At 53.6% G+C, this 27,995-nt stretch overlaps 1 protein-coding gene and 1 pseudogene across 1 annotated transcript; one reads left to right on the forward strand and one right to left on the reverse strand.

Moving 5' to 3' along the window:
• Positions 1–429: 429 nt before the first annotated feature.
• TKT (transketolase) lies at positions 430–27,992 on the forward strand. Its single transcript, XM_059076006.2, has 14 exons — positions 430–730; positions 10,291–10,408; positions 11,229–11,342; positions 12,167–12,264; positions 16,381–16,572; positions 18,512–18,630; positions 20,113–20,306; positions 21,049–21,213; positions 22,372–22,528; positions 24,550–24,680; positions 25,286–25,369; positions 25,477–25,570; positions 26,874–26,996; positions 27,697–27,992. The coding sequence occupies exons 1-14, from the start codon at positions 624–626 to the stop codon at positions 27,870–27,872; spliced, it is 1,872 nt and encodes a 623-aa protein (XP_058931989.1). The 5' UTR covers positions 430–623; the 3' UTR covers positions 27,873–27,992.
• Positions 22,611–24,468, reverse strand: LOC131763629 (dihydrofolate reductase-like; annotated as a pseudogene).
• Positions 27,993–27,995: the final 3 nt, after the last annotated feature.

Here is a 27,995-nt window from a genome sequence, read left to right on the forward strand (position 1 = left end):
GATAGGGCATGTTTGCTAGGGCAGAGCCCCCTGCACGCACCAGCCCTGTGAGCTTAATTGACCTTGCCAGTTTCAGTTTGCTCGTTTTTACTAAGGGATAATCAATGAAGCCTCCCCTCTCAGTTTCACTCCAGGGCTTTGTGGAGGAAGGAGAGCGGTCTGCAGTGAAGATGCGAGTCAACAGGAGAACCCTGAGCCAGGCCTAGAACCTGCAGTTATTATCACATTATTCGTGTCGGTGGTTAATCCCGGCATGGCAGTGCAGCCTGACTCACAGGAGCCTGGCAGCCCGCAGCTGCCCCGCAGATTTCGGGGGAAGGAAAGAGGGACGGAGAGGTTAGGTGGGTGGACAGCATCGGGCTGGGTCCAGAGACTCCCGGGCTCCCGACGGCCTCGGTTTCCTAACTGCGCCGGAGGGCTGGGGCGGGGCTGCCTCCGCGGGTCCGGGGGCGGGGTGGGGCGGGGCAAACTGGGGTGATGCCGGCGCCCCGCCCCCGCGGGCGGCCCCCGGGACTCTTAACGCGCCGCCGGGCGGCGTCCGGCCTTAGCAGTTGCCTGCATTTACGCTGCACTGCGTCTCCGCGTCCTGGGCCTCCCCACCCTCCCGTTCGCCCGGCCGCGCCATGGAGGCCTACCATAAGCCAGACCAGCAGAAGCTGCAGGCCCTGAAGGACACAGCCAACCGCCTGCGCATCAGTTCCATCCAGGCCACCACGGCGGCCGGCTCGGGGTGAGTGGGGGCGCAGGGCGAGGGCGCCGGGGCCGCGGGCACGCCGGCTCTATGTCGCGCTGCACGGTGCCACCACGAGGGAGGCGGCTGGGGGCGCGGTCAGATGGCGGAGCGTGCGCCGCGCAGGTCAGCGCCGGAGGAGCCTTCCGCCGCGCCCGCTCTCGGCCCGGCTTCCGCCCGCTGGGGCCCGGCTCCCAGCAGGCCTCAGGCCGGCTCGGCCCGGCCCCTCATTCCCCGCTGCACTAAGGACCAGGGGACGCGCGGCTCCGCACTGCGGAGGCCCCTCGCCGGCCGTGCCGGGAAGGCCACCATTAGTGCCCACTCGCAGAGAGACAAGCCCTGTACCATGCCCTCGGCACGCGCGGCCCCTGGACCCTTTCCACCCTGGTAACTGGTGACGTTCCACCCACACATGAGGAAACTGAAGCTCCGAATTTTTCAGTTGCCCGAGGTCGCACTCGGCGAGAGCTGGAATTTGAACCCGTGCTGCCCCCAACTCGAGAGCGCCTGTTTTAACCCCTCATCTTGCAGAGGAGCCTGGGGCCCCGGCCTTGTCCCTACCTCAAACTACCCGTCCCCTTCTCCGCCTCACATTCCTGTTCAGAGTCACATTCCTACCACTCTTGGCTTTGGAGCAAGGGTGCTGAGACTCCAGGGGAGTAGCAGTGGGGAGTGAGGAGGAAGGTGGCCACGTGGATGCAGAACCCTGGCATCCCTTGTGAAGGGAAGGTCTAAGATCTCCTCTGGGGTGAGGGCAGGAGGAGGGGATGGGGTGGAGGAGGGGAGACTTGGAAGGTTAAGAGAACCTAGAACCAAGCCCCAGGGCCTCGGGGTGAACATGCAGGGCCAGCCTCCAGGTGCACTTTCTTCAAGTCAGAGGCCCATCCCCCAGCGTTCTTTCCCGTCAGCCCTAATGGCTCAGAAGATGGAGAAAGGCTGTTGCCCATCCCAAGGAGCCTTCTCTGAAGATGGCCAGTTGCAAGGGACAGTAATGATAACTGGCCACTGTGCAGCTGGAGGCGTCAGGTGGGGTAGTTGAGAGGGTCAGCTAGTGAGTTGTTTCAGAGCCTGTTTCCCCTCTGGAAAATGGGAACAGTAGTAGCATCTACACACTGAGTGGTTTTCAGGATTCCAGCCCTTTGGGGTGGGGCATGAGGCTGCCCAGACAGCATGTGATGGATTCATGAAATGATTTTGAAGTCTGGGTGGGGGATGGTTTCCAGGAACCTTCCTAGCCAATTCTTCTCTTTAGAACAAAGACAAGATTCTTGCTTCTGGCCGATTTCATACAGGATAGGCTTTTAATGAGTAAACCTGTTGACCAGCAGGGTAGGTAGCCACTCACCCTGTGTGCCTTTAAGACACCCATTTCTCAGAAGGGATTAGACCTCTCCTGGGAGGCCATTGCCCTCCCAATCACCTCTCCCACCCCACCCACCATGCAGTCTTTGGACCCTTTATCTTCACTGGGTTTATATCAGTGGAGATTCACTGATACCGATCATGCGGGGTATCCCTGGGCCAGGCAGGGATCTGGCTTACTCTTGGTGCCCTCTCCTCCGCCTGGCACACAGTAGGTCTGCACACCTATATTGCTTGGTGAGTACTACTGGATCCCCTTACCTTGACCACTTCAAGGGATCATTTGCCCTGCAGAAACTTGTTGAGCCCTGCTGTATGCTAGGAGCTCTCTAGCTAGATTCCTGGCGGTCTAGCTGGAGGGACACAAAATAGTGTTACGCTTCTGAGCATCTTACAGGTCTAGATAAAACCTGTAGGCAATTACAGGGTTCCTGAGTGGTCAGTAAGTATCCCTGGTATGACACAGAGCATCCTTTATTGCTAATATTATCTTATGGATTCTGAGAATAACCCTGTGAGACAGATGCTGCCGTTATCACATTTTATAGATGACGAAAGTGAGGCTAGTGTGTTAAGTGACTTGCCCAAGCTGGTCATTGGTAGCTGTTCCATGCTGTTCAGTGAGGGGCTCACATTAACCAGGAAGACTTCTTGGGCAGGCAGGCAGCACCAGGCCAGAAAATGGAGAGAAACTAGAAAGGGGAAGATAAGGCACGGTGATAGGGGATCTCAGTCAGTTTGAAGGCACTTGGAGAGAAATGAAATAACATTTACAACTGGGGGAGGGGGGCTCCCAAAGGGAGAGGGTGTCGAATGGTTCTCCTGGGTCTTTGTTAGATAGTTAAACTCTGATTTCTGTGGGGAAAAGATACTGGATTTGGCAACTAAGTTACACCCAGGTTTACATTGTAATGCCTTAGGGAGGAGCTCACTGAACTCAAAGTGTCCATTTACAAAAAGAAAAAGTGCAAGATACAGTGATTCCTGTTCGTTTTAAGCATGCATAAAAAATGCAGGAAAGAAATACTTAGAAAAAAACATGCTGCAAAGCCAAAAAAAAAAAAAAGGAAATACTTAGAAAAAACTTAATTTTTCAGAAGGAAGTAACATTACTATTACTACCTCTGTCACAAGAGATTTTGAAAGGCAGGTGCCAAGAGCTCTGTGTGCACACACACAAAAAAAAAACCAGTAAAGACTTGAACAGGTCTCCTGATGTTTGTTTTGAGGCCAACTATTCCCTCACAGCAATGGGTGCAGTCCATTAAGTGAAGGCTCAGATTTGAGGCCCTGGCTCTGTGCAGTCATGGCCAAAGTGACCATCCTGTCAGGTTGTCTCCTTTCTCGGGGAACTTACACCCCCGGTGGTGAAACAGCACTTTGGCAAAAGTCTTTTCATGGTCACTGCAGAGGCTGGACTGACATTAGATCAGTGAGGACCAGGCCGTGGTGTTCAGGATTCGGTAAAGTCCTGATATCTCAGTAGCTTTCCCCTTCCTGTAACATCACTGACCAAGTGACAGTGGACGTCACCAGGCCCGGGAAGTGAGGACACTGGCCTCTGTGTCCAGGGAGCTGAGGGACAGAGCCTGCACAGAGGGCTCCTTGTGGCAGCACCCACGGCTTCTCCAGGTCACCTGCCCCTCCCTCCGTGTGCTGGGGGAGCTGTGGCAGCCGTGGCAAGGGTCCAGCTCATCCAGGCTTTAAAAGATGAGACTTGATGGCCTTGTCAGAGGGGCCCTTACTGCCGAGGCTCATGGTGGAGATTTCTGAGTTCTCACCAAGCGGGCTAGACTGGCATTACCCAAACAGTGCTGAGTGTCATCTGAGGACGCCATCAGAGTCAGGCCCAGATCTGGAGGCGCGGGCTGTGCTTAGAGGTCCCCGGGGCTCTGACCCACAGTGTTGGGGTGGATACTCAGGAACATAAGGTCTGGCCAGGCCTGGCTATGGGCACAGGGCGACAAATCTAACCCTGGCTGTGTTCCGACTGGCTGTGCCCTTGTCAGAAAGACCCTTCCCATCCCAGGGCCTCAGTTTCGCCATCTCTAAAGGAGAAGTTCACAGATAGGTGGTTTTTTAACTGGGTTTCTCCACAGGGTGGGGCTGGGGGACCAGAGTGAGCAAGCTCTGGGGTCCTGCCACCTCCTATTGTGGGTTTCATGTCCTGGGGGGTTCACATGACCTTGAAGTGGCTGGAAGTACATCCCTCCCTTCTACCCAGCTCTGGTGCTTAGAGAGGCTTTGAGTGCTCAGAGGGCCCCTGTTGGCCCAGCTTCTCTGGGCAGAAAACTGCTTCCTGGGCCTGCTTCTCCATTCGGGCTGTCTTCACCCCAGCTTGGCCCTGACTGAGGCAAGAGCAAGCCCGTTGAGATTACCCCAGCAGCAGCATTTCCCAACTCTGTGTGAGGACACCCAGCTGTCCTGCAATGACTCTGTTCTTTGCCTCTGAACTCAGCAGGGCTGATGGGCAGTGCTTCCTGAAGCTGGGAACATGGTGCAGCCACCTGGCTAGAGTCTGGGATGTTCTCCTGTCTTGCCGTGAGCTGATCACACTGTGGCCCCTGGACCACCAGCTCTGACTCCCCTTGACTTTGCCTGTTTAGGCAGAGGCCTGTTGTCACTAGAGCCCAGTCTGACAAAATCAGGAACTCCCTTATTGCCACAGACTACAGCTACCAGCCCTGGACGCTGGGTCCTTAGGCAGACTCTGTGCTCCTACCCTGAACAGTGAGGTGAAGTCCACTCCATGGGGTGGGCTGGTGGGAGCTGGCGATTGCCCCAGCATGTGGGTCTAGCTGGCGGGGGCCTGCACTGTTTGGCCTTCTTGCTCAGAAGAGCAAGAAGGCTGTAATCTCTGAGGGCTGCACAACTGGGTAAGGGAGTGTGGCTGCTCAAGTACTTCCTCTGCTGGGCTCTGAGCACCTTCTTCCTTTTAAAAATCATCCTTTTATAGCTCTAGTGAGGTATAATTTTCACATCATAACATTCTTAGTGTATGGTCCAGTGGCTTTTAGTAAATTTAGTATATTGACAGCGATTTACAATAAGTTTTAGTGAATTTACCACTTCCCATTTTAACTCTTCTGGATATTTCATATAAATGGAATCCTACAGAATGAGGTCTTTGGGGGTCTGGCTTTTTTCACTTAGCGCAATATTTGGAAGGTCACTATGTTGTAGCATGAAGTAGTACTTCATTTCTTTTTATTGCTGAATAGTCCATTGTTTGGATATACTACATTTTGTTTATCCATTCTTCACTTTCTCAGCATTTTGCTTTTCTCCCAGCTCTTCTGATGGTACTGTGTGACCTTGGGCAAGGTACTTCCCCCTTCTGTGGACCTTAGTGGTCCCATCCTCAAAATGAGAAGGAGGTTCGACTTCATATCTGGTATTTTTAGAGCTGATATTTAGTGAGCAATTGCCATTTTCCTATGCACTGTGTCAAGCTCTTTACTCACAAATACTACCTCATTCAGTCAGATTCTGCTACTGTCTCCATTTTACATTGAGGAAACTGAGGCTCAGAGAGGTCACATCCCTAGAGTCCTGGAGCCAGGATACCTCATTTATTTGTGCACTCTTTGTTCCAGATGCTCTTCAGGCCGGAGGCTACAACAGTGAAAAGACTCAAACTCCCTGCCCTCCTGGAGCTGGAGTTGCACCTAGGATAGACAGCCAACAAATAGCCACATAATGTCAGTTGGCGGCAAGTATGAGTGAGGGGAGAAAGGTTTTTTTTGTTTTTTTTTTAACACGGGTATGCGAGATCTTAGTTCCCTGACCAAGGATTGAACTCAAGCCCACTGCAGTGGAAGTGCAGAGTCTTAACCGGTGGACCGCCAGGGAAGTCTTGAAGAAGGTATTTTAGATAGTGTGGTCAGGGAGGGCTTCTTGGAGGGAGTGGTGTGGGGCATAGCTCTGTTTCTTCACAGTCTGAGGTGTGGAGGCAGTCTTAACAGGCAGGAGCCAGCCCAGGTGGTTCTAGGAACAGGAAGAACAAAGATGGCTTCTATCCTGGCATCCTGAGATTCTCTTGCCTGAGTATTTTCTTTTTTAATATATAAATTTATTTATTTAATTTATTTATTTTTGGCTGCGTTGGGTCTTCATTGCTGCGCACAGGCTTTCTCTAGTTGCAGTGAGTGGGGGCTACTCTTTGTTGTGGTGCGTGGGCTTCTCATTGTGGTGGCTTCTCTTGTTGCAGAGAACGGGCTCTAGGCGTGCAGGCTTCAGTAGTTGTGGCACGCGGGCTTCAGTAGCTGTGGCTCCAAGGCTCCAGAGCACAGGCTCAGTAGTTGTGGTGCACGGGCTTAGTCGCTCCGTGGTATATGGGGTCTTCCCAGACCGGGGATCGAACCTGTGTCCTCGGCATTGGCAGGCGGATTCTTAACCACTAGTTAAGAATGCCACCAGGGTAGTCCCTTGAGTGTTTTTTTTAATATATACCTAAAAAAGAATATAAATGATATACATGTTATAAATAACTAACCTGGGTGTACCTACCTCCAGGCTTAAGAACTAGGATGTTATAGTGCTTTAGAACCTGCTAGGTGTCTCTCCCTCCTCACAGAAGGAGGGTTTCCCTCAGAAAGAACTATACACTGAGTTTTGCATTTTATTGTTTTCCTTATAGTCTTATAACGTTTGTATAAATTCATAAACAGTATGGTCTTCCTTGCTGTAGAGATCTGTCAGCAGTGTGCTTTGTTCACGTGTCGTATTTGTGAGATCTTGTTGAGGTTGCTGCATAGTATTCCATTATAGGAATATATTGTCATTAAATATCCTCTTTATTTCTTTTTGGCTGCATTGGGTCTTCGTTGCTGTGCACACGCTTTCTCTTGTTGAGGCAAGCGGGGGCTACTCTTCGTTGTGGTGTGCGGGCTTCTCATTGCGGTGGCTTCTCTTATTGCGGAGCACGGGCTCTGGGGTGCATGGGCTCAGTAGTTGTGGCTTACGGGCTCTTGAGCGCAGGCTCAGCAGTTGTGGTGCACACACAGGCTTAGCTGCTCTGTGGCATGTAGGATCTTCTCGGACCAGGGCTTGAACCCGTGTCCCCTGCATTGGCAGGCAGATTCTTAACCACTGTACCACCAGGGAAGTCCCTGTTTTTTCTTTTTTGAAGAGCTAACTCTTGACTTTGATTTTTTAAAATTGTACATTTGCTTCCTATTTCATAAATTTCCATTTTTTATCTTTCTGCTGTCTTTGAGCTCACTGTATTTTTTAACTTTTTAGGCTGGACCTTAACTGTTGGTTTTCAACTCATACTTCTTACTTTTTCCTTCGGGTACTTATTTCTTCTTTATAACAGATTATTTTTCTTTGTATTTTTAAGCACTGGAGAGGCTGTTGTAGTGCTCACCTCCCTGGTTCATTTTCTGAGGCCTTGAGGCATGTGTATGACATGTGTAGGGTGGGAGAAGGGCCATCTTCCAGCAGCTGGCAGCATTATCTGTTGATAATGGAGAGGAGCCCAGCCAGGGGGTGAGGGATCTTCTCTGCACTTTTTCTGCAGGGAAACCTGTGAGCAAGCAGAGTGAATCCTGAAGGGATGGGTGGTGGTGGGGACATCTGGAAGAATGTCCTCCCAGAGGTGGGGGGCCTTTGGGAGACTTACCTAGGCCCAGCTCTAAGGCCTCAGCACCACCTTCATAGATTGAACTAATTAGGAGTAAGTGGACAGGTTTTGGAGCAAACTTATAACCCCCATGCATCACAAAGAGTTGTGTAGTGGATAAAGTTCCCTGCAGCCTCCCACCTTGCCCACACCCCTCCCTGCCTCTTGCCAGTTTACATTCATGGGTTTGTCCTGTACAGCACCTTGGAGTGGGCCCCCGCCCACAGTTGTTCCCCTAGGGCAGGCTGGGGTTACAGGAGAATCTTAGGCACTCAGACCACAGACTCTGTACACTGAAGTTCCTCTAGTAAGTTGCACCTAAAAGTAACTGTCTCCCGTGTGTTCAGCAGTTTACGGTTTGCAGAGCCCCATGTCAATCCTCCGCTCATTTCTTCCCTCCTGCCTGCCCTGTGGTCCGCAGAGGGTTGTGGTCCCAGCCTGCAGACAAGGAGTTGGAGGCACTGAGAAGTGTGGCATCTGGTCTTCCAGCAGATGGTGGTGGCTGATGGTAACCTGGGCACTATGAGTTCATTGTCTTAGGGACCCCCACACAGCATCCCATTTACAAGTGAGGAAGCCGAGCTTCAGGGAGGTGAAGCATGTGCTAAAGTCACAGCCTGAGTGGCCCATATCCCCATCCTGGGACACCTCTCAGAGGGAGTTCCCTGAAAGCTCTGGGGTGGGGTGGAGCAGACACCTGGCCCCCAAGGATCCCTTATTCTGTATGTTTTTATTTGGGAGGTATGATATGAAGGTAGGGCCAGTAGTGTGTCCGGGATCCAGGCTTTGGAGGAAATACAGGCTCAACCCCCATGGGTCTCACAAGGAAGGATTCAGATCAACTACTTTTCAACTTCTGGTGTCTCTTCATGGGTGACCTCCCTCCCACTACGTCAGCTTTGCCTGGGCCAGGCACACTTCCACCATGTGCAGAAAGTGCTTGTGTCACAGCCCTTTCTCCCTGAAGCCCCTTCCTGGGAACTGCCAGGTGGGCAGGGCAGGCCAAGCTCCTGTCCGTGTCTGCCTTCTTTCTCTTGGAGCAGTTTGGCCTGCTCTCCACCCACATCCTTTCCCCACTGTTCTCCTAATAGGGTCATGACTTTTGAAAGAGGGTTCCTCAGGGATGGGGCTGCCCTAGGAGGGGAAGGGCAGGAGGTCAGCCTGGCTGGTGTTGACTGGGGTGTCCTCCAGCTGAATTTTGCGCTAGGGACAAGGGAGTTGGGTTCCTGCCAGGCAGGGAAAGGTTTCTCGTTCACATTTCCTCACCTCCCTCTTTCAGGTCTAGTGTCTTTCCCCATGACCAGGAGTTCGTAGAAATGGTTAAGTATAAGACAATTGTGTGCTGGGGATGTGGGTACTAAACCAGCATGGACAGTTCCGGATTTCTCTACTAATGTGTCTGCTCTGGGAGTGACTCACCCCTAACCCAGGGTGGGAGCCGGCTGGCAGGGAGGAGGGAGGCCCATGGGAACTCCAGGTGGTGCATGTGCCCTTGAGTTTGGCAGTGGGCATGTTTTAGTGTGAAGGGCCTCAGAGTAGGCAGAAGGCTGCTCTGAGCTGCATGGAGGGAGCGCCTGGGAGGCACGTGCCCTGAGGCTGATATTGTAATCAAACTGCAGACCACAGGGCTTCAGGACTCACAGCATGTCCTGCCAGGAACCCCAGTCTCCACTCCTGGGGGCTGGGGCTGAATCAATCAAGTGGGTCCTAAGAAACCTGAATAAGTCACATCTCTAAGACGTAATCCTTGTACTTTCTCTGGTTAAGTCCTTTGCCCAGTAGCCATTCCAATAACTGTGCAGCAAATAGGACAAGAGCCTAAAGAAGGGAGACCCGTTGACCCCACCGCCCCAGGCCTGGAAGGGCAGGCGCTTGCTGCTGTCAGCCCCAGCCCAGCCCTGTCTCAGGCAGAAGGAATTTTTATTTTTTCCAGGATTGTAGCCTTTGTAGAAGATAAGAGGTTGCTTTGCCTTTTAAATTCTGTGCAAAAACATGGTTTCTGGTGGCTGGCTATACCAGCCCTCAGAATGCCCATTAAAAGCCTACCAAGTAGCCCAGTGATGCTCTTGGAGAGCCCGAAGGCCCAGTTTTCATACTACCAACCTTGTGGGTGCAGGCTGCTGGGAGCCTTCATCTGTTAGCCCCTGCCCAGGGCCGTAGGATGCCCAGCACCCCTGGGGGCCTGGGAGGCCAAGTTGCCCTGACAAGTGGACAGAGTCCTGGGCAGTCCCACTGGGACTTAGCTAACTGTTCATAGAGGGGCCACCGCAGTCTCCTGGACCCCTCCTCCTTTCTTACTCTAGTCCAGCCCCAGAATTCTTCAATTACCGTGACTCTGAGGGTCCAGACTGTTGGCCCCTGGGAGGGTGCAACCCCCTTGCTGCCAGCAGTGCCGCCTTGAGACCCCATGTAACCCTCCCAGGAGGGAGGAGCACGTGGCTCTCTGACAAGCCAAGCCTGTGACTCCTTGGGACCTGTACCCCCAGGTCCCTGTCTGTGGGCGTGGGATAAGCCCTATAGATCAGGGGTTCAGGGCTGTGATGCATGCATCCGTCTCTCTCCTGGGCCACAGCCACCCCACGTCATGCTGCAGCGCCGCCGAGATCATGGCTGTCCTCTTCTTCCACACCATGCGCTACAAGGCCATGGATCCCCGGAACCCTCACAACGACCGCTTTGTGCTCTCCAAGGTAGGATGCCAGCCCTCTGTCCTTCACCTGGGGCTGGGTGGGACCTGAAATGGTGAGAAGGGGACCTACCTCCCTGGTGTGAACCCAGCCCCTCACCACACTTCTCCACCTGCTCCGCCCAGCCCCTCCCTCGATGTCTTGCTCTGTGCTGACCTAGCTGGTAAACTTAACCCCAAGCTAAGGAATAAACAACCAAATTAGTAGGGGATAATGGAAATGGTCTGGGTGTTCCACCCATGTTTGGTGTTGACAGGTAGGACTGATGTCCAGGTCTGGGGTATAGCTTTGTGGCTTTCTACACACATCTCTGCTGTGCCAGTACCCAGGCCACGCTCGCTCCCTCAAGAGTAGGGATGCCCTGCAGTAGGGTTTGGGATGGTGGGCACTGACCACTTCCCCCCGCCGCCCTGCTTGAGAACCATAGCCACAAACTATGTCATGAACCCCCGAAATCCACCTGTACCCAGGCTTGGCTCCATGGCCTCTGGTCTCTCGGGGTAGGCATGAGAGCTTAGAAGTCTGTCCAAGTCCACTCACATGCCAGAACCCAGGAATTAGGGTGGCCGGCTGCCTGCTGGTGTTTTGGCCTCGGGCCTCACAGCTGCACTTCCCCTTGCACCTGTCCTAGGGCCTGCTCAGCCTTGGCTTTGGGAATCATGGGCTGGAGAGGGATGAAAGGAGGGAAGATAGCCTTCACTTGCTTCCTTTCCTGAAAGGGATACCCGGGCTGGCAGGTTCGGTTCGGCCAGGCCCCGGGTTTCGGGGCGTGGCGGGAACAGCTCCTCATCGGACCCATCCCCACACTGTACATCCCCTGCAGGGCCACGCAGCGCCCATCCTGTATGCCGTCTGGGCTGAAGCCGGCTTCCTGCCCGAAGCAGAGCTGCTGAACCTGAGGAAGATCAGCTCTGACTTGGACGGGCACCCTGTCCCGGTAAGTGCACCCCACCAGGAGCCTCTCCAGGCCTCTGCTTCCACTTCCTGTTTCTCAAGGCATACAGGAAGCGGGCAGGGCACCCACTGAGGACCTGAGGGTGTTGGAGGGCAGAGGAGGGCATTAAAGTGAGGAAGAAGCAGGTGTTTGGGGGCACGCTGTTTACCCCAAGCTTGTGCTGAAGGGTGAGACCTTTAACGCCCCATCCCAGGGCACTCTGGGTCAACTGCAGGGAGGGCCTCTCCCCAGGCACCAAACACCGGCTTCCCTGCCCTGCTGGGCCTCCCTGGCCACTTAGACACAGCTTGGGAGAAGAGGTTCACCAGGGATTCTCTAAGGGGGTAGCAGCAGGGTGCTGCTGATACCCACGGAAGGGGTATCACCAGCGCCCCGAGGAGCACCGGTGTGCTCCTCGGGGCGCTGCAAACGTTTGGAGTTCATGGGGTTACTGTGGAAACTGTGACGCCCCATCTGGGCACCCACCAGGGCCAAATAATTCAGTTTTGTCATGAATTCTCTCAACCACTGTGTGAGGTGAATAATGTGGGCTCTGTTTACAGATGAAGGAATCAAGGCCCAAAGAGATTCAGTCCGTGGCCTGAAGTCACACAGCTCCCCATGGGCCGAGCTGGCATTTGAACCACACCCACAATTACTGCTGTAGGGGAATAATGAGAAGTCACACTCTGCCTTCTGCAGACATGCCTGCACCCTGGGTGTGGGTGGGGTGTGGCTTCGAGGCTCCCAAGGCCACAGGGCTAGAATCCTGGGAGGCACTTCTGGGAAACATTGCCTGTGGTAACTGTAGCCCTCTGTTATGACAGAAACAAGCTTTCACCGACGTGGCCACGGGCTCCCTGGGCCAAGGCCTTGGGGCTGCTTGCGGGATGGCCTACACTGGCAAATACTTCGACAAAGCCAGGTAACACTCCCACTCCCCACCCCCACGATGGTTTTGGGAGGGGTCCTGGTGGCCCAGCTTTACTCGCTGCCCCCAAGCACCTCCTTGTGTGCCCAGGGCGGAGTAGGAACTGAGTAACTAACCGTGCATGTGTGTCATGAGGCTGGTACCAGGACCAGCTCCCTTTTCAGATGAGGAAATAGGCTCAAAGGAGTGAAAGGACCTGCCCAGAGTCCCTGGATAGTGACCAATAGGGCCAGGCTTGCGTCCAGAGCCACGTGCTCTTTGGCCAGAGTGCTTTGGCTCATGAGTTCCCGTGTTGCCCCCAAGCCTGGCACCTGGACCCTGGAAGTCTTAGGTGGGCCCACCTCTCAATGCCTGACTAGGTGCCAAGAACCCAGGCCCGAGCCACTCGCCTTTACCTCGGGAAAGGAGAAAATGGGGTGTTCCGCGGGTGTTTCTGGGCCTCCCTGACCCCCACGTGTCAGCCAGGGAAGAGATGAACCCTGGAGAGAGTGGCCTGTGGAGGGTGAGCAGCCTGGTCAGAGAGGTTTGCTGCTCCAGCACCAGGCAGTTTGGGGGAGAACCCCCTTGAGGCAGGTTTCAGCTACAAGGCCGTCCACCGTGGCCTGCAGACAGGTCTCTGTTGCGGAGGGGAGGAGTGTTGGCTGCAGGCTGTCAAAGTGGTTTCTCCATTCCTTTACCATTTAGGGCCCTGTACTCTGTGCTTTATAGGGTTTCACCTTGATAAGATGATAAAGTGCGTACAGCTGCCCCTCTCACAGGTGGGGAAACTGAGATAAGATGTTTGCCTTATGGTGGAGGCAGGATGTGAACCCAGGGTGTGCATCTGGAGTCCACATTCAGGGTCCCCAGGCTGCTCTGAGGGGCCTGAGGGAAGCACAGCAGGCTCGGGGAGCCCTGTGGGCGGGAAGCTTCCCAGAGGAGAAGCCGAGGAAGTCTGGCCTGCAGGCGGCAGGTGGCTACAGGGAGCCACACCTACTGTGTGCAGGGGAAGCTCCTGAGACAGCTCTCCAGGAAGTGGGCTGGGGCTGTGAGGCCTTCCAGACTCAGGCCAGTGTTACCTGACGGCATAGCCTCCCGGGCTGGGCTCTGGGGCCAGGCTCAGCTACACCCAGAAATGATTCACCATGCAGTGAAGAAAATCACAAAGAATGGGATGTGTGTTTAAGAGTATTTTATTTGGCACAGAACCAGAGCTGTGAGTTAATTATTCTCTACAGTTGCTTGAAATAATTCCTCGTGAAGGGTCGTTTCCTGACCCTAACGTAATGGGAAAAGCCAGTGTAGGGAGAAAGCATTTAGCTGGGTTCTCAGTGGCCAGGGTTGGCTAAGACTGAGGGGTTAAGGGAATTATCAGGCTGCGCCAGCTGCCAGAGGTCCTGGATCCAGCCACCAGTCAAGTCTGTCCAGCCATCAACCACGGAGCACACATCCAATTGGCTCTCTTCCATTTCTCTTTTGTTTTTTTTTTTTGGTTGCACTACATGGCTTATGGGATCTTAGTTCCCCAACCAGGGATCGAACCTGGGGCCCTGGCAGTGAGAGCACTGAGTCCTAACCACTGGACCACCAGGGAATTCCCCATTTCTCTTTTTTGGATTATAAAATACAGGAATGCATTAAAAAGAAACAAGGGACTTCCCTGGCGGTCCAGTGGTTAAGACTGCGCTTCCACTGCAGGGGGCATGGGTTCAATCTCTGGTTGGGGAATGAAGATCCTGCATACTGTGAGGTGTGGCCAAAAAAAAAAGAAGAAGAAGAAGAAGAAACAAACAACAACAAACAACTTCCTTATTCTTAACCACCTCTCCCCCATTTCAATCTCACTTAACAGTGTATCCTATTTCTTCCATGTTATTGTGAGAAGAAACTTAATGGATTTATAATCCTAGTATTTATACAATTTTACCCAATGCTTTTTAGAAAAATCTGAACACTTTCTCACACCCTAACTGTCAAGAGCTAGTGTTTTTTTTTGGCTGTGCTGGGTCTTCCTTGCTGTGCGTGGGCTTTCTCTAGTTGCGGTGAGCAGGAGCTACTCTTCCTTGCGGTGCGCGGGCTTCTCATTGCAGTGGCTTCTCTTGTTGCGGTGCATGCGCTCTAGGTGCGTGGGCTTCAGTAGTTGTGACTCACGGGCTCTAGAGCGCAGGCTCAGTAGTTGTGGCACATGGGCTTAGTTGCTCCGCGGCATGTGGGATCTTCCCGGACCAGGGCTGGAAACCGTGTCCCCTGCATTGGCAGGCGGATTCTTAACCACTGTGCCACCAGGGAAGTCCAAGAGCTAGTTTTAATGACTGGATACTGTTCTGTTTTATGGGGATGCTGTAACACGTTTAGACCGTCATCTGTTGTTGGATATTTGAGGTGGTTTCCCAACTCCTGCAGCAAATGTTTGCCCTCTCGTTAGGGTCTCTTCTCTTCATGGTAGTTCAGGACTGTGGGCATTTGTAGCCCTACCCTGAATCTAACAGCTTCAGGAAATATGCAGCCTCAGGTTAGCCCTGGCTTCTGCAGGGCCCCCTTTCCTGTTCACAAGCACCCCCAGTGTCTCCCCACGCCGCCCTCCTGACTTGAGTCTGAGGCTATGCTGGAATTCCACTCTTGGCCCCAGTTCAGCTTCCTTGGAAGTGGGTGTGGAGTTGGGAAGGCAGCCAGTCTGCTTCCCTGGAATCCCTTTTTGGGGAAGTCGAGTTACCTTCTCTGGCTTAGCCCCATCAGGCTGGTCATTTTTTGGAGCTGCTGTGCCAAACCCCACCCCTGCAGTGTCTTTGGGTCCCCCTTGCAGCCTGCAAGACCCAGCTTCAGATAAGCCTCTGTGAGTGGGACCTTCTGCTCCTTGTGGGGGAACCAGTGGCCTGGCCTGCTGGAGGCCGCAGAAGGGAAGGTACGGGCCTGGTATGGCAAGGGGAGGATGCAGGAGCCCTCCCTGACCTGGAGGCCTGCAGGGGTGCTGAGTCGTGCTGACAGCACCACAGCCATCCCCACCTCTCTTCAGCTCCCCCTGCCTTGGCCCTGTAGCAGGGAGGCCTGGAGGCCCGACCCACTCAGCAACAGGGCGGCTGTGTCCCTCCAAGCCATCCAGGCACCAGCCTCACTCCCTGGGGTCACACATCTGGACGCTGGGCAGGGGAACGGGGGTCTCCGCATCCTGCTCCTCCCCCTGTGTGCGATCCTAGTCAGCAAGGAGTGGACAGTCTGGGCTGGGCAGTCAGGCCTGTGTTTGAATCCTCGCTCAGCTGCTCCCCAGCTGCATGATCTTCAGGCAAGTGCCTTTACCTTTGAGCCTGTTTCCTTGTCTGTGTGTTTTTTCGGGAATAACAACTGCACTTACCTTCTTTGAGAGGGTTCCTCAGTGCTAAGCAGAGTTGGGGGGTTGGGGGTTGGGGTCAAGATCCCTGAACTGGTCTCCCTGCCTCCAGCCTCACCCCTTGGCTCCACCCTCCCCGGCCAGGGAAGGTTTCGTTTCTGGGTAATTTATCCCAACTTCATTGCTCTTTTTACCGTGTCATGCTACCTTTGGAACAATCATGGCTGCCTGTGTTGAGGGCAGGAGATAGCCCCCTGGGGTGGAGAAAGCCTAGGCCCAGCTCTGGTCTTGGGTAAGAACCAGCCCCAGAAGTTTGGGAGGAGCCCATCCTTTGAGGCACCTGCCCGCACCGTGATCCCAGCCTTCAAGTCCCCTCGTGAGTGCTCATCTTCACCTGAAGCCTCCCTCTAGGGTGCATCACAGATGGCCTCCCTGGCCCAGCTCCTCTGAGCAGAAAGGTCCTCTGTCCCTCTGGCCCACTTAGCGAGTCCCGGGGCTCCCCCAGCAGTCCTGGTTCATGGTGGGGCGGAGAGAAGCCGGTGCACTCGGCAGCGGGCGGCTCACGGCCCTCCCGCCCAGCGTGAGTAGTTAGCCCCTGTGAACCTCACCATTTCTTCATGCCCTAACAAGTCCAGACTGCTGTCTTTCTGGAGCTCCTGACAGCTTCCTTCACAGCCCCTTCCTCACTGGGTGTGGACTTGGGGTGGGCACAGCTGTTGCATGTCCCAGAGGGAAAGGCCAGGGGCACGTGGGCCAGGCAAGGGGGCCAGTCTCTAACACCCCCGCGCCCAACCCCACCCCCACAGCTACCGTGTCTACTGCATGCTGGGAGACGGGGAGCTGTCAGAGGGCTCCGTGTGGGAGGCCATGGCCTTTGCAGCCATCTACAAGCTAGACAACCTCGTCGCCGTTCTTGACATCAACCGCCTGGGCCAGAGCGACCCCACCCCGCTGCAGCATCAGATGGAAGTCTACCAGAAGCGCTGCGAGGCCTTCGGGTACGTACGAGGCTGTGGCCTGAGCACCCTCATAGCAAAGGAGACCTCTGTGCCAGAAGCTTTGCAGATGCAGGGGCTGAAGCCAGATGTTAAGCCCCATCAAAAGAAGGTCTCCCTTCAGGGTCTGACTCACAGGGCATTTGGACTTAAAGTGGCCGCCCTGGCCAGTGCCATGGACTTGTGGGCTGAGGCCCAGCTCTGTTCCTTTATTTGCATGTTGGGTGGTGTGATGGCTCTCAGAGCTTCCACATAACGTGATCTCACACATCCTCACCTGTTCTTGGGTGAGGAGGCAGGAGGTGCACGGTGTGGACCAGGCTCGCTCAGTACGTCAGGCCACTGGTTACCTCCTGTGACAGGAGGAGGAACAGGCCTCTCATAGGGAAACGGGAGATAGGGTTTCCAGATTTCCCCCGTGGGCCTTGGATGGTTGTGAGTTCAGAGTCACGTGTTACAAAGCAGGGAGGTCCATCTGGGTGGGTGTCAGCCAGAGAGGGCCTCACCTTGATGTCCCTCCCCTACACCAAATACAAGTTCTGCAGTTGGGCTCTGAGGGCCCAGGGCCTCCAAGGCCACCCTTCATAGATGACCCGATGACCAGGGAAAGTCGAGTTGGAGTTACAGTACCTGATCACACAGCAGACACAGGGCTGTTATCTCTGATTGACCTTACAGAGGGAGAAAATGAAGAGAAGAAAGATTCTCTGTTGGACAGGGGAAGAAACAGCCACAACATGCCTCAGGGACAGACCTCCTCAAGGCCACATCGGGCTGGGGACTTGGAGTATAACCCCGGCAGCATCCTTGGGGCTGTGTCCATAACCTTGTGGCTACGAAGCCAGATTCCTTAAGTCCTGGCTTCATCACTTAACTTACTTTGCAGCCTCGGGCAGATTACTCCACCTTGTCAGTTTACTCCACCTTGTCAGTTTACATGTCTATAAAATGGGGACAAAAACAGGTTTTTGTTTGTTTTTAATAATTTGCCTTTTATTCTTTTTAAAAAAATTTATTTTATTTATTTATGTTTGGCTACGTTGGGTGTTCGTTGCTGCACCTGGGTTTTCTCTAGTTGCATCAAGTGGGGGCTACTCTTTGTTGCGGTGCGTGGGCTTCTCATTGCGGTGGCTTCTCCTGTTTGGAGCACGGGCTCTAGGCACGCAGGCTTTGGTAGCTGTGGCTCGCAGGCTCTAGAGCACAGGTTCAGTAGTTGTGGCTCATGGGCTCTAGAGTGCAGGCTCAGCAGTTGTGGCACATGGGCTTAGCTGCTCCGTGGCATGTGGGATCTTCCCGAACCAGGGCGCGAACCCATGTCCCCTGCATTGGCAGGTGGATTCTTAACCACTGCGCCACCAGGGAAGCCCAACAACAGGTTTAAATGGGTTAATATGTGCTCAGCCCCGTGCCTACATAGAGTGGGCACTCAGTAAATGTGAGCTGCTACTTCTGTTACTATTAATCTGCCAAAAAGTGTCCCAAAAGGGATTGCCTGAAAGAGAAAGGCTCCTTCCTCTGGATGTTTGACAACATGACTCATTTTATACAAGTTTCCGGCACCACGTCCACCATATATGGAGTGATCGGATGTGTCCCTTAAATAAAAATTCATCAAAAATCTAGCAGTAGATTCCAAACCCAGTGCATTGTCCTAAAAGCAGCTTTCAGTAGGAAACGAATAGCTCAGGAATGAAAGACAATAAGTGAACTAGGCTTTGCATTACTTAGGAGAGAGGAGGAAAATCTGTTCAAAGGCAAACAAGAGGAAGTAAAACAATGTGAAAAGAGAAAATTAAACCCAAATTGGAAACCGGCAGGTTTGAGGCACCCCAGCTCCTCCAGCTCTTTTCCAGATTGCAGCCGTGCAGTGAAGCAAGAGCAGGGCCTTTCCCCAGGACCCTTCTCAGGGCCCTCGCCCCTCACACTCTCTTTCTGTCCCTAGCTGGCACGCCATCATCGTAGATGGACACAGCGTGGAGGAGCTGTGCAAGGCCTTCGGGCAGGTCAAGAACCAGCCAACGGCCATCATTGCCAAGACCTTCAAGGGTAGAGGCATCACAGGTCTGTATGCTTGAGTCTCCTTCCACCCACCACCCCAGGACTGGGCCCTGCAGCTGACTGAAGAGCGGTGGGGGGGGTTTAGGAGGCGTGCCTTTGAGAGCCCGTGTCTGGGGTTGAGCCAGCCCCTTGCTTCCTCAGCGGAGTGCACACAGTCCAGGGAAGGGGGAGCAGGAGACTTGCTGGGCAGCGTGGCTGAGCTGGGATTTAGACCCTGGTTTGGCTGGTCTCGACTGGGGGTCATGTGTAGGCAGGAGGAGAGGGAGGACTTGGAAAGGACTGGGGGTAAGGAGAGAGGACACTCCCTGCCTGGCATCTGCAGAGCGACCTTGACAGCTCCAGCTGTCTGCCCTGAGCTGAAGGGCTGATGCAGGGAGCCCCAGGAAAGCCTGGGGAGACCTAGATTCTTCCCTAGGAGGCAAGCGGGGTACCCCTCATGCAATGGAAAAGTGACTCCAGAGGACTGTGCAGGTGGGCAGCCCAGGAGGGTCTGGAAGATGGTTCCTGTGCCTGGCCTGAGAGCCATGCAGACATAAGTCCCTCCCTAGCACCTAGGCACGGGCTCCAGACCCTTGCTTGGGGCTGGGATGGCCCTTGCCCATTGTAACGATGGGAAGATGGGGCTGGAAGTGGCCAGGAACTTGCCCAGGGAGGGATACAGGGAGTCTGGCACTCAAAGGGCTAACTGCAGGCTCTGGGCTGGCTTCACTGTACCACGTGCCCGGCTCACCCCATGCCCACCAGGGGTCACGTCCCCCTCTGCCTGTGTGGACTTGAGGTAAATGAAGAGATTCACTGGTATCTGGGAAGAAGTGTACAGCTCTGGAACCTTCTGGGAGAGGACTTTGGTATACAGTCATGGCCTCAGTGCTGCTGATGCTGACCCCTCAGGTGTTACCACCATGTGGGATCTGGAAACCTCATAGCTCCTGAGGGCTGCTTGGGAGGGTTAGTCCGTGGCTTTCTCCAGGCTGTGGTGACATCTGAGGTGACCTTAGAGGAGAGGGTTATTAAGCCTCACTGGTCCCCACACGGCAAGATGCCATGGCGGGGGATGCACCTGGGGGCTTACAGAGCCCCGTCTGCTGCTCACTGATGCATAGGTGACCTTGGCGGTGCTCCCCCTGCCCTAGGCCTCAGCTTCCTCTCCCAACCTATTCAACAAACTGAGTGTGATTTCTACAGCAGACCCCACGCTGTGCAGGCTTGGGGTGGGGAGGTGATGCAAGGGCAATGGTATGGGGTGGTATGCCAGCAACATTCATCTACCACACATGCCCCCTCCCCACTGGGAGCTCCTGGGGGATTGGGCCGCTATTCAACAGGGGCCTGCAGTTGAGTGCTGGTCACCATGGTACTCCTTCCCTGACCCCCATGGTGGCCTGCCCTTGACGTGTGGAGGGTTAGGCCCCCTCGAGCAGCTTCCTGGCCCTCTGAGAGCTTTCACCTTACCTGGCCCTCTGCCCTCCTATGTTGTACCCATAGGAATAGAAGATAAGGAGTCTTGGCATGGGAAGCCCCTCCCCAAAAACATGGCTGATCAGATCATCCAGGAAATCTACAGCCAGATCCAGAGCAAAAAGAAGATCCTGGCGAAACCCCCGCAGGAGGACACCCCCTCAGTGGACATCACCAGCATCCGAATGCCCACCCCACCCAGCTACAAAGTTGGGGACAAGGTACCCAGTTGGGCCCCACTTTTCTGGACTGGTTGGGCTAGGGTGGCAGCAGTTCTCTGGTTCCCCAGGGCTGGGGCCAGGAAAGAGAAGAGAGATTAGATTAGTTCAGGGTGAGGAGGAACCCTGAGATGTTGCTCCTGTCAGTTCTTTCATGGGGCCAGCCAGCTCTGGAATTATTTACATGCAGAGAGGCTCAGAGAGGGCAAGGGATTTGCCCATAGTCACACAGCAAGCTACTGGGATCAAAGCTGTCAGCTTCTGAGTCCCCCCGCAGCCCCTGTCCATCATGGCCTTGGCCTGCGCTCAGGACTCCCCCACTTCTGGCCAGGCAAAGGCAAAGGGCAGGCCTGCCCGGCTCTGGGCACTCCTTCTGGACCCATCAGTGCCACGTGAGTCAGGCTTTCTGACTCCCAGGCCCTCAGTGTATTCTCGTGCAGAGTGGGGCAAGTTCACAGGCCTCTTTCACAGGGCTGGGGAAATGGGGGTGTTAGGACATCTTTTCCAGCTCAGATGGTTCATAGCCGGGCTGGAGACAAGAGGCTGCACCCAAGACATTCATCGTTTTAAATTCTTATTGGCAACCTTACAGAAGTTTCCGCAGAGCCATATGCTGCTGGGCTTCCTTTTTCTGCTCCTGTTTTTACCCTTTTCCTCCCTGGTGGAAGCTATGACCCAGAGGCTGAGCTGGGCTCCAGACCACACGCCCCCGAGGTGCTCAGCCTTCCCACTCTCCTCCCTACAGATAGCCACCCGCAAGGCCTATGGGCAGGCCCTGGCCAAGCTGGGCCATGCCAGCGACCGCATCATCGCCCTAGACGGGGACACCAAGAATTCCACCTTCTCAGAGCTCTTCAAAAAGGAGCACCCAGACCGCTTCATCGAGTGCTACATTGCTGAGCAGAACATGGTGGGTGCAGCTGGGGTCTGAGGGGTGCAGGGGCAGGGCTGAACCCCTCCTGTTCCCTTGAGCAGCCGTGTTTGGCAGTGCCAGGCGCCTGCTAGGCCCTAGAAACAGCTAGGACCCAGCATTAACCCTTGACCTCAAGTAACTGGTGGGGGAGGGGTGTTGTGACACCCAAGGGCTGGGTGAGTGCACATGGGGGAGCTGAGCAGGGGATGCTGCACGCAGGCCAGTCATTGTGATGGATGGGCTTTCTCTGGGGTAAAGGGCCCTCCAGGTGGAAGGGCAGGCACAGCCAGGAGGCTGGAACTAGCAGCCAGAGTCTGCTGGGCCCTTTTATGCACAAGGCTTTGGCCCTTGCCACCCTGTGGAATACAGAGATGAGAGAACTTTGTGGACCCCTGCCATGCACACAGTTGGGTTAACAGCTCCTTGTCAGGATCTATGTTTGTTAAATAAGGAACAGTGTTTTGTCCTGTTTTTCAAAATATCCTGGCCGAGGAGCCCAGCCTGGCCTGCAGGCTTCTAGGAACTGGGAGCTTCCTCGCCCTGGAGACCACCTGACTCTGTCGCATCCAGAGTTCTTCCTCTACCTGAAGAACCTGAAGTTGTCTCTGGCTTCCAGCCTTGGCAGCTGGAGGATCTGGGGCGGGGGCTGGGGAAGGAGGGCTCCTGTCAGCTGGTGAGTTTCAGGGCTGTGGAGGTGATGCCAATTTAGAACCAGTGCCTGCACTCAGTGCTTCTGGGCCAGGATTTGGGGCCTGGGGCCTCTGGGCATACAGAGGGGTTGCGAGGGCTGGTCTCTGCAGAGGCCTTGGGGTGGCAGGGAGATGGTGGAGGAGACTTGCAGAGGCCTGGGAAGGATGGACCATCCATGCCCAAGCTTACTAGCCTGCTCTGTGAAAGGCTTTTCTTGATGCTAGAAAAGTGTTCCCTAGGACAGTGATTTTAAGAGAACTTGTGAAATTACGATTTCAAGTTGGAGGAGTTTGGAAACAGACTGTGGAGTCTGTGGGCGCACAGGATCACTTGCATGGGAGGAGGAGAATTAACGGTTACTAGGATGACAGAACCCTCACCTCCCAAGAGGTGGCCCTGGGGGTCCTGGGCCCCGTGGCCACCCTCTTCCCTCCTCGGGGCTGACACCACCCACTCTGCCCCCAGGTGAGCATTGCCGTGGGCTGTGCCACACGTGACAGGACGGTGCCCTTCTGCAGCGCCTTTGCAGCCTTCTTCACGCGGGCCTTTGACCAGATTCGCATGGCAGCCATCTCTGAGAGCAACATCAACCTCTGCGGCTCCCACTGCGGCGTGTCCATCGGTAAGGAGCTGCGGCCGGGTGCTCACACCTGTGACGTCCCCGGAGTTCTTTTTTTTTTTTTTTTTTGCTTTTTCCCCACACATGAACATTTATTAAACATTTTGAGTATTATACACAATTTGCTTCTTTCACTTAGCAGTTTTTGGCATTTTTCTGTCAGTACTTCATTCTTTTTAACTGCTGCAGATGTTACATTTTATAGACATATTGGTTAGTTATTTCTTATTAATCAACATTTGGGCTGTTTCCAAGTTTGAAAAAGAAAGTTGCAACGAATACTCTTGGGTCCATTTCTTTGTTCAGGATTAATTTCTAGAAGTGGAAGTTCTGGGTCCAAACCCATAATACTTTGAATTTTAATTGATATTGCTAACTTACACTCTAAAAAGGTTGTACCAATTTATAAGGCAGAAAATGCTATTTTTTTTTTGGATACTTAATCTAAATCTTTGCTAAAGTGATGGGTAAAACATGTTTTAATTTTCATTTTTGAATTCTGTGAAGTTTAGTTTCTAACTTACTAATTTTGGTTTCTAGCAATATTCATCCTCAATTTTTACCTCTTTGAATTTTTAATTTTAGTCATTATGCTTGATATTAGGTTATTCTTTTTTGTAAAGAGCAGCCAATTCTTATTCTATCATTGTAACATCTCATGCAATCTCATTGAAGATCAGAAACAAAGTTTTTTAAGGTCTCAGACCTTCTCCTTTAACCACCCAAAAGGTAGTCTCGTACCTGCCTCTTTACTATCTCTGTGGAATATCCTGGATTTTTCAACTTACTGACTCCTAGTATGAGTAAACAGAATTTTTTTCAAAAGTGTGATATAAAGTAATTCACAGTCCCTCTTTTGATCTAATTTTAATAACTGAATACTAGCTCTTCTGTTTATAATCCATTTCTGACCTTTGGACCCATCTGCCTAGCTCCTAGCTCTATAGGCTCTGGTTTCAACTCATGCTACCAGGGGACTCTGCCACTTTGGGCTGTCTTGGTAGATATTCTACCCTAGGCACGTGCTGGTCACCTATTCTTGACTCTTGATAGGCATTCAGGCAGTTACAGCAAGAAATGTTTCACAAATGGTATCTGATAACAGTCTAGTTAAGATTAATGGGGAATAAAAGTACTTTGCTTAGAAATAATTATCCATAGATCTAAAGTCAACAAAAGTCTCCACAACAAAAAATACATAATTTTTTTTGTGGGGGGGAGGCTTGAAATAGATCAGAAATCACTTTCACATTAATTGTTCTTTTTATATACTTCAAGTTTCTACTTAATGCCTTTCTCCTCCTGGACATCAGAAGGAACACCTGGATATCTTTTTTTTTTTTTGCGGGCCTCTCACTGTTGCGGCCTCTCCCGTTGCAGAGCACAGGCTCCGGACGCGCAGGCCTAGCGGCCATGGCTCACGGGCTTAGTTGCTCTGCGGCATGTGGGACCTTCCCGGACCGGGGCACGAACCCGTGTCTCCTGCATCAGCAGGCGGATTCTCAACCACTGCGCCACCAGGGAAGCCCCACCTGGATATCTTATAAACGGAACTGCCTCCCACTATCCAAACCATGTCCACTTTATTTGTTAATTCTGGTTGCTCAATAAGTTTTAAGGCATCATCCAGACTTTTAGCAAGAAAATGAGCTCCCTGTGGAGGTTCCGTGAGTTCTCTACTGAGAACTATATTAATTCTGTCCTTTAAAGATCGATTCTTCTCTGGAATGGAGAACCAGGTTTTCCCACCCATCATCACGAAATTCTTTTTACCTGAGTGGGGGCCAGGGCAGGTCCCCATTCTTGCCGATGCCCATGTTCTGGGACACAGTGACAATGCAGTTTAGCAGACTAACCATGACGGTGGCAGAAAACACTTCTGAGCTAGGACATCATACTGACACGGGGATAGCCCGCCAGCTTGGCGTGAAATTCTGTCCCCAGACTTCTGAAACAGGGTTTGGGGCCAGGATTCCATTCCACGCATGAGGTCTTACTTCAACATATCCTTTCCCACACCCCAGGGGAAGATGGGCCCTCCCAGATGGCCCTAGAAGATCTGGCTATGTTTCGGTCTGTCCCCATGTCAACTGTCTTTTACCCAAGCGATGGGGTGTCTACGGAGAAGGCAGTGGAATTAGCAGCCAATAGAAAGGTGGGTCACTTGACTGTTCTTTCTTCAGCTGGCAGCTAGCGTTCCCCTAAAGGGATGGGAAGGGAGGCCTGCATGCAGGCACAGAGCTGGTCATTTGCTGCCCCAGAGTGGTGTCTCCTGACCTTGCACTGGTGTTGTGGCCTGGAGGAGTTAGACCAGGAAAAATGAAATACACACCACCCTTCCTGCTGCGTGGCAGACATTGCTAATTGATCACACCGCTCTCTTTCACCACTGAGCATCCTGGCAGCCCCTGCCAATCCAGCAGTTGATGCCTGTCTGCTCTCCCTGAGTTGGATTCTCCAAGACAGAATGAACTGAATCCTGAACAAGAGCCACGCTGCCATTGACTGGAATGTCTCACGTGGCTCTCGTCCCTCTGAGGGCGGGGAGCGAGCCACAGCACTCTGGGGCGGGGGGCGGAGTGGGTGCGGTCCTTGGAGGCCAGTCTACCTGATGGAGAAGTTATCTTCCATCTGGGGCTTGGGTCTGGCTGTTACGCAGGAGGAATATTCGGAGAGGCACGTGCTGCAGAGCAAAGACTCCAGTCCTCAAGGTTGGAAGTCCTGTGTCCTGAAATCCTCAGTTATTCTGTTTCATTCCAGGGCATCTGCTTCATCCGGACCAGCCGCCCAGAAAACGCCATCATCTACAACAACAATGAGGATTTCCAAATCGGACAGGCCAAGGTCAGTGTGATTTATGCCCCAGTGACACCCCATAGAGAGAGCCTGAGGTTGGGACCCACCCCAGTCTACCAGTCTCTGAGCCTCACTGGCCCCCATGTTGCCCCCAGGTGGTCCTGAAGAGCAGGGATGACCAGGTGACTGTGATCGGGGCTGGGGTGACCCTGCATGAGGCCTTGGCTGCTGCTGACCTGCTAAAGAAAGGTAAGGAGGGCGGGACCCACAGTCTTAGATGGGGTACTAACTGCAGACCTGGTCTTGGGTGAAGAAAAATCTCATCTAATTAAATGATGAGAATATTACTAAAAGGTAGGCTTGGAGCACTTACTGTGTGCCCAGCATGGTGGCCAGATCAGAGGCCCTGGAGCCTGAATCTACTTAGCTGGCTTCTAATTAAGTATGTTATTCAGCATCATTGTGCCTCGTTTCCCCATCCATGGAGGTACTATCACCTTCCCTACGGGGCTGTCCTGAGGATTTAATAAACGTGACCTGGCATTATTATTATTATCATTGCGAGCTCACAAGTGTTAGCTGTAGGGAAGACAGGCATTAGCCTCCCCTGCAGTAGAATCACAGCAGATTTCAGCCGTGCTGAGCACCCAGGAGAGGGTGGACATGGTTGTCCTTAGGAAAATGACCTCAGGGCTTCCCTGGTGGCGCAGTGGTTAAGAATCCACCTGCCAGTGCAGGGGACACGGATTCAAGCCCTGGTGCAGGAAGATCCCACATGCCATGGAGCAACTAAGCCCGTGCACCACAACTACTGGGCCTGCGCTCTAGAGCCTGGGAGTCACAACTACTGAGCCCACGTGCCATAACTACTGAAGCCCATGCACCTAGAGCCCATGCTCTGCAACAAGACAAGCCACCGTAACTAGAGAAAGCCCTCGCGCAGCAACAAAGACCCAGTGCAGCCAAAAATAAATAAATTTTTAAAAAGAAAAGAAAATGACCTCAGGTGTGAGTAGGAACTGTGATAAGCAAAGAGGGTTATCGAAGGGGCCCAGACAGCAGGAACAGAGCTCAGACGAACTGGGGGAAGGGCCAGAGCAGGAGCGAGACGGGCTGCGATCCAGGGGGAGGGTTGACCCATCCTCCTGACCTGACACCGTCCTGCCTGCAGCCACAGCTCCCCTCCCCACCACCCCACATGCCCTCACTTTACCTCCGGGCGGACCCTTGGAGGCAGCCATCCCTCTGGCTTTCCCTGACAGTCGGTCCAAAGGCCAAGATACTGCAGCCCAGGGCGTGAGGGGAGAGAGGAGGCGCTCCTCGTCTTGCCTGAGACCTGCTGCTCCTGTCAGGCCAGGGAGGCTCCGAGGTGGAGGGGTGGGTGCGGAGGACACGGGCATCACAGATCAACAGAGGAGGTGGCCGAGCCATCGGGGGTGGGCAGCTGTGTGACAGGCCCCCTCGCAGGGTGCCCATCAAAGACCCCCAAAGGGCAGACCCACGGCGCCCAGCTCCTTCCCCTCAGCCCACCCTGCTTCTCCTACCCTCACAGAGAAGATCAACATTCGCGTGTTGGACCCTTTCACCATCAAGCCCCTGGACAAGAAGCTCATTCTCGACAGTGCCCGTGCTACCAAGGGCAGGATCGTCACCGTGGAGGACCACTACTGTGAAGGTGAGAGAGCCAGGGACACACGGGTTGGGAGGGCTGGGGGCACAGAGCTGGACATCCTCCTTTATCCCAGCCCCAGGAGGGTAGCTGCGGCCCAGGAAACCCAGAGCAGCTGGGACTTGGCCTCTTAACAGACCTCAGGCTTGGCCTGGGGACCCTTGAATTCAATGGCTGGAACGGCTCCTTGGATCCCTGCCTGACCCAGGAAGCCCGAGGGGGTTCCAGCCGTGCTAAGAGCACACAGTGGTCATGTCCCTGAAGTACCTGAAAGTTAAGGTTGTTGTGCAGAATCAAGCTGGGAAAGTGACACAAATTTCTGGCTTTAATGAGTTTTTCACAAAGCCATCCTCTGCAAATATATACTACTCTCTCCTCCAAGGCAGGCCCCAGGGGAATAGACGGGCTTAGACCCTGAGATCAAGTGCAGATGTCGGTTGATGACAGCTGCCCAGAGGATGGTGTTAAATATGATTCAGAGGCCATATTTGGGCTTATGAAAAAAATAAGTACTGTGATTGGTGATGTCTGCTCTGGCTACAGGCGTGGGGCAGCGTGGTTGGTATATATGCCATCCCCCCATCCTTGGGAAAGGGAGTAAACTCAGACTGATTCAGGGCCTGGACGGGCAGCTAGGGGATCTGGGGACCCGCCCACTGCTCACATGAGGCTGCATCACCTGACTCACCTCCTTTCCTTTGTCCAGGTGGCATAGGTGAGGCAGTGGCCTCTGCAGTAGTGGGCGAGCCTGGCATCACTGTCACTCGCTTGGCTGTCAGCCAGGTGCCAAGAAGCGGGAAACCAGCAGAGCTGCTCAAGATGTTCGGCATTGACAGGGACGCCATCGCGCAAGCCGTGCGGGGCCTGGTCACCAAGGCCTAGTGGGGAGCGTGGGGTACAGCGTGGGAGTGAGTTCTACACATTCCTGAGATCCTGGCAGAGGTACTGGTACTCAAAGATGTACCGAGAGGAGTCATAAATATATGTTTTGAGAAAAATGAATTG

This window comes from Kogia breviceps, chromosome 10, assembly GCF_026419965.1.
Source record: "Kogia breviceps isolate mKogBre1 chromosome 10, mKogBre1 haplotype 1, whole genome shotgun sequence".
NCBI classification, from domain to species: domain Eukaryota; kingdom Metazoa; phylum Chordata; class Mammalia; order Artiodactyla; family Physeteridae; genus Kogia; species Kogia breviceps.

Bases quoted from the DNA above. Each gene is read 5' to 3' on its own strand.
- TKT (XM_059076006.2), top strand. From the start codon at position 624: ATGGAGGCCTACCATAAGCCAGACCAGCAGAAGCTGCAGGCCCTGAAG. The intron at 731-10,290 runs GTGAGTGGGGGC...CCTGGGCCACAG, and splicing joins ACCACGGCGGCCGGCTCGGG to CCACCCCACGTCATGCTGCA. The intron at 24,681-25,285 runs GTGGGTCACTTG...GTTTCATTCCAG, and splicing joins AATTAGCAGCCAATAGAAAG to GGCATCTGCTTCATCCGGAC.